General features: G+C 40.5%; 1 protein-coding gene across 2 annotated transcripts; it reads right to left on the bottom strand.

Moving 5' to 3' along the window:
- Positions 1–655: 655 nt before the first annotated feature.
- mfsd4aa (major facilitator superfamily domain containing 4Aa) lies at positions 656–11,612 on the bottom strand. 2 transcript variants are annotated; one of them, XM_010896128.3, is made up of 10 exons: positions 11,121–11,612; positions 7,447–7,645; positions 7,032–7,286; positions 6,676–6,802; positions 6,312–6,427; positions 5,838–6,011; positions 2,786–2,933; positions 2,528–2,598; positions 2,261–2,285; positions 656–2,175 (listed from the first exon to the last, which is right to left on the bottom strand). In XM_010896128.3, the coding sequence occupies exons 1-10, from the start codon at positions 11,351–11,353 to the stop codon at positions 2,123–2,125; spliced, it is 1,401 nt and encodes a 466-aa protein (XP_010894430.1). In that variant the 5' UTR covers positions 11,354–11,612; the 3' UTR covers positions 656–2,122. The 2 variants fall into 2 exon arrangements, with proteins under 2 accessions (XP_010894430.1, XP_010894429.1); XM_010896127.4 differs by having other exon boundaries at positions 2,261–2,381; positions 11,121–11,603.
- Between the last annotated feature and the right edge of the window lie 364 nt (positions 11,613–11,976).

The following is an 11,976-nucleotide window of genomic DNA, read 5'->3' as shown; positions in this document are numbered from 1 at the left end:
TTCAGTAGGACAAATGCTTCTTGAGCATTGTTAAAAGAAGAGGTAATGCAACACTGTGGTAAACATGACCTTGTCCCAACTTTTTGGAAACATGTTGCTGGCATCAAATTCTAAATGGGCATGTATTTTTCTAAAAACAATAACATTCCTGTTTAAACATTTGAGATGTTGTCTTTGTAATATTTGCATTTAAATATAGGGAAATTATTTGCACATCATTGCATTCTGTTTTTATTTGGATTTTACACAGTGCCTCAACATTTTGGGAAACAGGGTTGTACCTACATTTAAATTAAGTTGAAAATTTCAACTTTTGTAGTTTTACACATTGACTGCTTGCTTCAAGTTATCTTGTTTTGTTGACTTCTGCAGTTGTATTTGCTAAAAATGCTTTTCAAATGTTTACAAGCTACTTGTCATGGAGTGTCTGAGTCCTGTAAGGAGAGTTCATGAAAGAGAATATAACTAAAACCATGATCTAGTCTACCTGTCTGTGCCTATTTTCTTAGTCCATGCTTTTCACAAGTTAACAAAATTGTATTCCAATGGGGTGGCCATGTTAGACTTGTGTATTGTGTTAATCTAGTGTGTTTTATGTCATCTAACCACCCCACCTTGCTCACACAACACCATCAGAGTCAACCATTGTCTTCATTAATTTAATTTTTTTTATTTAGACATGATTGACGAGGTAGCCTAAAAAGGTATTGTTCAATAGAAAAATGAAATATTTTTTTTATTAAATGTAATCATTCATAGTCTCCATTATATAAACATTAAAAGGGCAGTGCCCAGTTACAGTAAAAAAAACAGAGTTCTCAGACAGGTATTGGGTAACATAAATAAAGACACTGCGTCAACATTGCTATGATGGTTTTGAAAGAATCCAGGCTTAAAGCAGTTTAGGATCCAGCAGGATACCAGCTGATAAGTTTATTTAAGCAGCTTATCAATGGAGGCTTTGTTATTATACTGTTCCTAACTTTACGGTGTGTCATGTGTCAGATGGCATCTAGAAAGAAGACATGAACAACCAATATTTCATAATGTTAATTAAGCAAAGTTAAACATTTACACTGCAACTCCTGTTTTATGATTTCCAGTCATAGACAGATACAGCATAACACTAAACATTTCCCAGTTCTAAGATGCATAAATAAAATAACATTTTATGTGATTAGTGATCTACATCTGTTTCTCATTTTAAGGTCCATATGAACTGATCTCAAAGAACAGCAAGTCCAGCTACAGTGTAAAAGCTGATGAGTTGACAGTGTAAGAAACTGAATTGGTTCTACTTTTCTTGGCCAGGTTCTTGTGTATGTGGAGGAAAGGTGAGTCATTTGAACATGCTACTGAATGAAATGTGAAATACTGTACATGTAATAATGAAGTTACATTTTAAAGCCCCTCCATGTTCCTCATAAGAAAGTTCCATTTGCCCTGTAACAGAGTAATTGGTGTTTTAAGATTAAATTATTAACCCTGTTATTTTATTTGGCATGTTTTCACATATGAAATTGTCCCTTGGTTTTGTGTTCGAGAATTCTACAAACATCTTAAATTATAATGTGATTTGCAACACATTCTACATGATGTTAGGAAACTAGCTTGTTTACAACTGACAAAAGGTTCCACACAACTGTTCTTCTGCATCATAATACCTCATACTCTGGTCCTCGATCTGGGCCTAATTACAAAGCCAGGTGGAGCATTCACTTCAGCCAGCAAGAGTGTTCATGTCAAACATGAATCATTTAGCATGGATCAGAGTATTAAAGGCTCCAAGATTATACAGGGATATGTGAAAGCACTTACTAGTACTTTATTTTATTTAGACCTGAGATGGAATACATTTTTAAAACAAGTGGTCTTTATGACAGAATGTATTTTTAGTATGTCACACTTCTGAAAAGGCATCCAACTGGTGGAACATATTAAGAACCTAAAGCTGAATCAAAATCCATATTTTGTTTTATCTGAACAGAAGAGATGGAATTAAGTATAATGCCAGTGCTTGCTGACTCTCATCCAGGATAATTTCTGTGCATTTCCTTCACTCTTTCCTTTTTAAAAACACACAGTTCTCTGTTACATATTTCATTCCCAAGTCTTCCCTCTGTCATTTGTTTGAAGACTTCTCAGTCGTGTCAACTTCCTGACAAGCATCTTTGGCTGTGAAGAGAAATGAATAAAACTACAGTTTGAGTCTGACATTACTGTAATAATCTTTCAATGACCTGTGTGTATTAGTGTGTACCTGATTGGGAGCTCCTGTGTTGGCGCTGGATGAATAGTAGGCCGAGGAATACAATGAGACAGATACAGGACGATATCAAACCAACTAACAGGAAACTATAACTGCCTTTGCTGTGGATCAACTGAAGAGAGAAACACACTTTACATCTGCACACAGTGTATTTATATAGAACTGTATAACAGACGCCCATGCACATGTATTAATTCACTGTCCTTAACACACGTGGACACGCACACACACGCACGCACAGCCGCCTGGTTTTCTTACCTGTCCTGTGAGAAGCTGCAGCACCATTTCTCCTGTACCAGCACTGGTCACCAGGACAGTAGTGGCACAACCTGGGAAATCAAGAACATTGGGACTGTTAGTTAAGGCCTTACCGGCTCGGGATTAATGCTGGGGCCAAACTAAGTGTAGGCATACAAGTTAGGTTATTCAGGTTAATGTGTAGGGATAATGTATTTCTTGTATCGACAAGGACAGAAGAATAAGTGTGTGTGTGTGTGTGTGTGTGTACACATGTACCTTTATAGTTGAACATGCCCTCTATCAAGGCCACCATACAAGGGAACACACTGCTTATGAAGAGGCCTAATATACATGTCCCCATGAAGATGAACACAGGGCTGGAGTACAGGATCGACAGCAGACACTGCACAACTAATCCCCCCACCTGGAACACACAGAGAATCCAGGGGAGGTAACAAACACACACAAAGTTTTGTGGTCACTTAGAAATGTCCTTGTTCTTTCCTTTTTTTGTCCAGTACAATAAATTGATCAGAAAAACAGTGTAGACATAGTTAACGTTGGAACTATGACTATTGCAGTGGGAAACTGATGATTTCCTTTTATTTATTCTTTATCTACATAAAAAAAAAAAATAATACTGAGGCCCATTATCGGCAACCATAATTCCTGTGTTCCAATGGCACGTTGTGTTTGCTAATCCAAGTTTATCATTTTAAATGGCTAATTGATCAATACAAACCCATTTTGCAATTGTTAGCACAGCTGAAAAGGTTGTCCTGATGTAAGCAGCAGTAAAACTGTCCTTTAGATTAGTTGAGTATCTGGGAGCATCAGCAATTGTGGGTTTGATTACAGGCAAAAATGGCCAGAAACATAACTTTCTTCTGAAACTCATCAGTCTATTCTTAATATGAGATATGAAGGCTATTCCATGCAAGAAATTGCCAAGAAACAGAAACTCACGTACAACGCTGTTTACTACTCCCTTCAAGACAGCTCAAACTGGCTGTAACCAGAATTTTTAAAAAGGAGTGGGAGGCCCCGGTGCACAACTGAGCAAGAGGACAAATACACTAGTGTCTAGTTTGAGAAACAGACATCTCACAGGTCCTCAACTGGAAGCTTCATGAAATAGTACCCGCAAAACACCAGTCTCAACGTCAACTTTGAAGAGGTGAGTCTGGGACGCTGGCCTTCTAGGCAGAGTAGCAAGCAAATGTCATATTTCAGACAGGCCAATTTAGACTAATCTAAGTTTGAGGTGTTCAGATCACAAAGAACATCTGAAGAATGCAGACCAAATAAAAAGATACTGGGAGAGTGCTTGACAATCTGTCAAGCATAGTGAAGGCACTGTGATGGTCTGGGGTGCTTTGGTGGTGGTGAAGTGGAGATTTGTAAAGGATGAAAAATGGATCTAGAAGGAGGAAGGCTATCACTCCATCTGGCAACACCATGCCATACCCTGTGGACGGCATTTGATTGGAGCCGATTTCCTCCTGCAACAGGACAATGACCCAGAGCACAGCTCCAAACTATAGAATAACTATTTAGTGTCTATAATGGAGTGGCAGCACAGTCACCAGATCTCAACCCTATTGAGCTGTTGTGGGAGCGGCTTGACCATATGGTGGGTAAGATGTGTGTGTGTGTGTGTGTAAGTTTTATACATATATATACTGATCTTCTATCTAAATTAGGTTGGAAGGAGGACATCACCATATTCACTAACATGCAGTGTCAGAGTCTATGCTTGTTTTAGCTGCAGCATGCTTGCATTTAGAATAACAAAATTACATTGTGATGTACAGATTTTCATTTATTTATATATGTTTTTTTTTTATTTGGTCGATTTAGATCTGATATATTAATGTGTGTGTGTGTGTGTGTATATATATATATATATATATATATATATATATATATATATATATATATATATATATATATATATATATATACACACACACATACACACACGTTATGTTTTTTATTTATCTATGCAGACTCGGACCATGAACATAATCATGTCATGTGCCAGTCAACCATTCCTTTTGGCTGGAAATGGATGCAGGTTTCTGCAGATATGACATATTCTGACCTTGACTTAATCTCCTTATAATTCCACCACCTTTAAGTGCAGGGAAATAGTAAATAAGGTCAAGCAATCTGTCGGTTCCAAGTGGAACATTTACTTAATTTATTTTCAGATAGAAAAAACACCATTGTCTATGGATTACAGTTTACAAAGTGATAAGAGCCATGGATAAGATCAAGGTAAATCTGCACTCTGTTTGGATAAGGGGTTTGTAATACAAATCACCCCCCCCAATTTATGTCAATAGGACCCCCAATAAGTGGCCCAATTTCCTATTCACAGAATATTATGGCAGCAGACTTACAAAGGCTACACTGCAAGATATATACTGTACCTCAGACAACAAAAACAGAAAGGTCAGATTGGAATTTGCTAACAAGTACAGATTATCAGCCAGTACAGTTTTGGAACAGAGTTTTGTGGACACATAACCTTGATCAAAGTGATGGGAAGGCAAAACTGTGGAGAAGTTAAGGAATGTGATGCATGGTGGAGGTAGTGTCATGGCATGGGCATGCATGCCTTCCTCTGGAATGGGCTCACTCCTCTTTATTGATGATGTGACAAATGATAGCAGCAGTATGATTAATTCAGAAGTGTAGAGAAGCAGTATGGACTTCAATGTACAACAAAATGCCACCAGACTAATTGAGCGGCACTTCCCAATGCAACAGGATAATGACCTAAAACACACTACCAACCCAACCAAGGAGTTCATCGGGGGGGGGAAAAAAGTCAAAAACTCACCAAAACAAGTAACAGCTCAAAATAGCTGCAGTAAAGGCTTGGCAAACAATAATAGCAAAGGTTTGCTGATGTCAATGGGCTGAACACTGGGTTGTTTCATTTGCTAGTATACAAAAAAAAACACGTGCCCATACCAGGCTGATAGAGATCTGTCTGTTATGCATCTGCATACGGTGAGTCTCAATAACAACATGAGAAGTGTGTAGGACATTTCAAAGTCAAGTCACTAAACCTTGAGCCAAGTCACAAGTCCCAAGTTACAGATTCCTTTATACTCCAGCAGATAACAGCAAATCTTCCGTGTTGCACACTGCACATTTTGCGGAAAAGGTTTTGTACATACTGTATGTATAGCTAAATAGATAATGGATAGATTACTCTGTATTATGCTCCACAGACAAGTCATCTAAGGGAGTTCTACACATCTACAGTGACACTCTGCTAGTATAGAAAAAACAAGTGTGCATTGTGTGTCCATACCAGGCTGATAGAGATTAGTCGTTGTTGTGTGTATTTGTATGACAGGTAGATAGATGCCAGTCTACCCGCGGTGACAGATGCCCAGAACACACTGGTCAGATAACCAGCGGTCTTGTGAGGTAAAGAGAGTGGAGGAGACACTGCATAGGTGTAGATGAATCCAGTGTAGGAACCCTGGGTTAAACAGACAACTGGAATTATTAGGTTGATGGTCAGACATTTTCAATACATACATGTTCTACAACCTGGGTCAGGAACAAAAATCTCCTTGGGATAATTTGCCAGTCCCCATGAGTCTATTTTAGGGAAAGTGGTTAGGTTTAGAAAAAGGGGTTAAGTTTATTGCAAAGGGTTAGTGCTAACATGTTTGTGTATGAGGTGAGGTTAAGGTTAGGCAAAATAGGATTTTGGAATAATGTCTAGTGCTCCCACAGGTTTAACAGAAACAAAATGTGTGGCAAACTTTTGTCTCACAATGATGCCGTCAGTGATGAAGAGCACAGCTCCGCCCAGAATGTAGAGAAGGAAGTAGGAGGCGGGGCGATCCCTCACATCACTAGAATTACAGCAGCCAAATAAACCTCCATGACCTGGATGAATAGTAAAAAAATTACATTTTCCATTGTGCACTCTTCAACCCCAGACCTAGAGAGGCTTTTATTCCAGCCCAGCACTAGCCAAGTTTTAGTTGGTAAGAGACTTGGAGATGGAGCACCATGGAATGTACAGGGTTCTGTATTGACAGCTGTCGTGGATATTTAAGAGGGGTCTTAGGTTGGGTTAACATGTAAAGGGAGTATTGTGAAACACCCAGGATTGTATGAGAGCTGCATCTTACCCTGCAGGTTGTGTTCCTGTTCCTTCTCTGAGTTTTTGTCCTTGTCCAACAGACGAAGACTTTGTTTGGACCAGGGGAACATCCTCTCGCGGTTCATAAGCACATAGACTGCTATTGGTACAGGCAGCTAGAAGGGGAGCACACAAAGCATAATATATTTTAATTCTCTGTGTGTCTCCCTGGTAACTATCTAGGCAAGAGCCATCTCAGTGTTCCAGAGGCAGCTTGCCCTGTGGTACAAACCTCTTGTTTTGCTATTCAAATCAACCAGCCACTACTGCTAACCTGCAGCCACTGTATCAACCTACAGCTATAGCACCACAAGCCAACTGCCAACACAGCACATACAGACTTACATTGATAAGCCCCATGATCCAGAATGCATATGAAACCTTGGTGGTGATAACGCCTTCTGTGTGGAAGTGGTATTTCTCAGATATGTTGTTTGGTGGCATTGTCCCTTTGCCTGCTAGGAAGCCGCGGAGGTGATGGAGATCAATGGAGGTGTTCGTGGTCATATTCCCAGCTAGGACACAATTCCCCTCAGCCAGGAATGGGTCCGCTACCAGGGGACTTACCAATGCACCCAGTCCTATGAAGAAATGAAGCACCTGAGGGTAGGGTGGGTCAGAGTGGAAGAAGGGAAGGGAAAGAGGAAAGCAAAACATGCATCCATACTTGAGTTTTTTTAATAATTTGTGATCAAAATGAATAAATCCCCTCCCCCCAACCACACACTTCTCCCTCCATTACTCGCTGTGTAACTCTAACCTGCAGGAAAACTGCGGAGTCTTTCTGGTAGAGCTTGACCAGCTGCAGGTTGGCAATGGTGTCAATCACCCCCATTGCTGTTCCAGATATTGCCATGGCAATGGCCAGCATCAGCACATGGTGGCATAGTGGAATAATGGAAAACACCACGGAGATGACAAGACTAGAGACCAACAGAGCTGACAGGGAGAAGCAGAGCCTGAAAAGAAGTGGGGGAAGGACGAGGGAGAAAGGGGGAGAAAGGGGGAGGGGGGTCATTAAAGTGGGTAACAGCAGACCAGGCAATGCGATACAAACTTAAAAAAGGCCTTGATTTCCTTTCCCTCTTGGGCCTTAACTGAGGGCCAGCAGCTCTAGGTAGATAGAGTAGCTGATGGGCTGATTCTCTAGCTCTACTAGATGTGGGCACAATTGTAGCAGGAATGTCACCTTGAACCAATCCCCTGAGGAAATGCCACAGCCATATTTGCCCTCCATCACAGTTTATGGCATCGAGGGGGTCTGATAAGCCACCTTATCTCCACCTCAGTCTCGACTACTTTTGTCCCTATCCCATTTTTCTGTTTAACTCTTCAGGTCCAAGGGCCTGGCATGGATAAGTTTAAATGGCAGTCATGTAGCAGCTTTTATCACTGCAGACCTGTAGGACTGGAGATCTGTGAAGGTGACAAAGACACACACAGTGCGGTATGATATGGGAAACACTTTCCTGAAAAATGCTAACTACATTCTTGATATGGTCCTCATATGGTCCTCATACAACAGCTACTACTTTAATCAAGCTGGAACATGTTCCACATTGCCAGTTGAAAACCAACTGTCTGCTAAAAGAAAGCCTCATTTGAGCCAGCTGATTAACTGAGCATTTTGCACTGGGCCCTGAAGGGATTCGTACACAGGTGAGACGAAATTTGCAGAAGCCTTGACAAGTAGTGTCAGTGTCAAACAAAAAGCCACAAGGCAGACATTGCTGCCCAGGCAGGGACTGAATATCTGGGAGATTATGAGGGAGATCCCTGGCCCCCTGTTCAAGTGCTTCTCTTGAATAACTGCAACATGTGTTGCATCACATTTGCCATAATATCTTGATAAATAAGAGGAAAAGGATGACTTGACAGTAAAAAAAAAAAAAAAAAAAAAAAGGATGACTAAACTGTAAATGGTTGAAGTAAAGGAAGCCACTGTACACAATTTCTTTGTAGGATTTCAACATTTAGGAGCGGAGTAAAAGACAATATATTGTAAAAGGAGTCTCTAAATTCTCCACTGACTTGATTTTGTATGTAGGTGTGTGTTTGTTTGTGTGGGAGAATGACAGAATATGTATTTTTTTATTACACTGCTCCATACAAATTAAAGGAACATGTAACCATCACAGTATAAAACCAAGTCAATTGCACTTCAGGGATATCAATCTGTCCAGGTAGCGTTTGTGAATCAGTGGCATCTGATTTGGTGCAAATGAAAGTGACAACCGGTGAACTGAAGAGCCTGGAGACACTGTGGGGAAGGTTATGCTGCAGCATCATCCAGCATGACCGGTTTGGCAGTGGGTCAGTGATGGTCTGGGGAGGCATATCCTTAGGTTGCACAGAGCTTCACATGCTAGCCAACGGTACCCTGACTGCTGTTAGGTACCAGATGAAATCCTCAGACAATCCTCGGACAATGCCCGGCCTCATGTGGACAGAGTGTGTATGCAGTCCCTAGACGACGAAGGTAGTGATGCCATTGACTGGCCCTCACATTCCCCAGACCTGAATCCAACTGAGGACGTCTGGAATGTTTCTGCATCCAGTGTGAGTTTGAATCCAGCCCTCAATCGGTTGCTGATTTTGGTTTCCACTGACCATTGGTTTCCATTGATTCATTTTGTGAATGAAGTTTGTAAACAAACAAACAAACAAAAACGCTTAGGCTGATTAAAGAAATGTATACAAATGTCTCATACATCAGTATCTGCGAAAATCTTGGTCAGTTCACTTGAACAAAAGTGTTCACTTGTAAGTTAAAATGTTTAACCATAGGTATGTCCAGTGCTGTACTTCCAGAGCTGTGTAATTACTGACTACCACTGTCAAGGGTTTTGCCAGATTTCAATCATTTTTTTCTCAATTCTTCATTCCTTTTGGTAATGATGTTGAGTAGAATCTGGGAACTTGTCATCGTTTTGGGGGAAGTCAAAATCCTTCATTTTAACTACCCACTTTCTGATCAGCTGACATTAATCATGGCTGGTCAGTTTGTTTGGCCAAAGTTCTGGGCCGACAGAGAGAGAGACAGTTTCACATACCATCATGTATGAATCCATATTGCAAATATTATTTATATTAGTTGCAACAAAAATTGTATTTAGTGTCAACTGGAAAATCTGCTTGTAATACCTGCTACTAGGCAGCAGGGAGGCCAACTCCCCATGTGGCCCCAGGTAATGGCATGGTTTGCATGTTGGGAAACAATGCCACGGAGTAGATTGTACTTACTTCAACTGAGTTGTGTAGTCTACCTAGACTCTTAAAATAAGTAAATTAACTGTGAGTCCATCTGGATAAGAGCTTCTGCTAAATTACTCAACTGAAAAGTGTTATAATTGGATGATAACAACCTACACACGCCCTAACATACCTGAGGTAGCTCATGAAGGACTTGATAATGAGCTGATCGTCTGAATCAGACGTGACAGAGCAGGGAGAGATCTAAAACATGCAGGGCAGTGAGGTGCCCAGGAACAGGTTTGAGAAACACTGCCCTAGGCTGTGACTAATTACCTAATTAATGGATAATAATGTGATTTGATAGTTAGAAAGTTGAATTTCTATTGAAGGTCAGTTTGTTCTAGGCAACCATCCACTGGAGGTAATGCAGTCTGAAGTATCCTGGGAACAAGCCATGTGGATGTTTTGTTTGGTGAGAGCAAATGGATTACTTGAGTCATGGGAAACAAGAGATTAAATGCCTCACTGCTAGACTGTGTTACTTCTTCTTGTGTGTTTCATGGTTTGTTTGTATGCATGTTTTTAATTGCGTGGGTTGATGTTCATGAAATGGAATGTTGCAGTACCAGCAACGTCTTATATTTTGGGAGGGGCTGGCTGTGTCTGATTGACATGTTTGAACCATGACTTCATGTTTCAGTTGTCCTTTGTGTTTGTTCTATTCATTCTGCCTGCTCAGCATGGATCCTAAAGAACCTGTAGCACTTTTCCACCTTGTGACACCAACAATTTTGTTAAATCTAATTACTTGTTTTTGCCCTACTATATACATTACTTTTATCTGAATCTAGAAAAATCAAGCCCTGGCACCTACAGTGAGGTAAAACCATATTTTTCATTTCATGAAGAAACGGGGTGGTCTCTTGACCTGTTATGATAGCTGATATCGGAATTAAATAGTTGATGCAAACTACAGTGATATTTCACCCACATGTCCCAAGAGTATTAAACCTATCATAAACCAGTGTTTTCCCACTGTAAACTGTTCACAAATTACAGTAAGTTAAGGGCAAATGTAGTTTCAAACGATGTTTAAAACGAATACCACGTTATGACTCAGTTATTTGGTTCTATGGCACTAACATTTTGGGAGGTTACATTTGACCATACATCAGCTGTACACCAAAACAAGAGGAAACTTAAAACTGAATTGACACCAGCTTGACAGCTAACACTCACGTTTTTTTGAAGAGTCCCCCAATGGCGCTCCCCAGCATTAGGAAGAGTTGTTGGGCAAAAAAGACCCATGTGATTTCCTGTAGAGTTGACTGGGTCTGACACCTCAGGTCCAGAATGGTCGGCCCCAGGAATGCGATACAAAGTCCAAAGCTGAAGAACACACTCCAGTACGTCAGTGTGTGCTGCCAGTGGCATTTGAACAGAGCCCACACCCGGTCATCTACTAACATCATCACCTTGTTGCTACTAGTTTGTCGTGAGTAGCGCTGGAGCAGGTATGGAGAGGGAAAAAACCTTCATTGAGAGGTAGGTTGTGAGAAGACCTCATGCGTGTAGAATACAAAACCACTGAAGTTTTGAAGTGGAGTAGCGAAGTTAAGATGCATGCGTATGGTTGGTAGATTGAGTTGATAAACGGTCACGTCACAGCGAGGGAGTTTAATTAAGGTAGTACGTATTGAACCGAGCAACAGCCCACACGTAGAGGTAAAAGTTGAGACGGTGGATCGCCGTTTTCAAATATAACAGCTCGGTATGTTAGAATTGCCTTGGGGCATGGGGGAATAGTCCAGAAATGTAAATATATTTTACATAAACTGTTAATTTCCGAAATAGTTTTCATTGGTAAAGCATAACACTAGAAAGCTTCATTTGCATAAACCAGGTGCCGCAATGGCTGCAAGACAATTCTGATATTTGTTTCACGAATTACTTTTGACATTAGATTTTTCACATGTAATCTTTTTCAGAGCTGTTCAAGGGGGTGTGGTATATGGTAAGGGGTTACACGGCGCATTACTGAGTAGAAGTACAATAAGTCATATACCATACCTATATGGTCTCATACAACGTCATC

Source organism: Esox lucius, chromosome 17 (assembly GCF_011004845.1).
Source record: "Esox lucius isolate fEsoLuc1 chromosome 17, fEsoLuc1.pri, whole genome shotgun sequence".
Lineage (NCBI taxonomy): Eukaryota > Metazoa > Chordata > Actinopteri > Esociformes > Esocidae > Esox > Esox lucius.
This window is presented reverse-complemented; position numbering and strand designations above follow the sequence as displayed.

Coding starts and splice junctions, on each gene's coding strand:
- mfsd4aa (XM_010896127.4), bottom strand. CDS start 11,353: ATGATGTTAGTAGATGACCGGGTGTGGGCTCTGTTCAAATGCCACTGG. Junction 7,646..11,120: donor GGGGGACTCTTCAAAAAAAC/GTGAGTGTTAGC, acceptor ACTTCTTTTCAG/GCTCTGCTTCTCCCTGTCAG. Junction 7,287..7,446: donor ACTCCGCAGTTTTCCTGCAG/GTTAGAGTTACA, acceptor CCCTACCCTCAG/GTGCTTCATTTCTTCATAGG.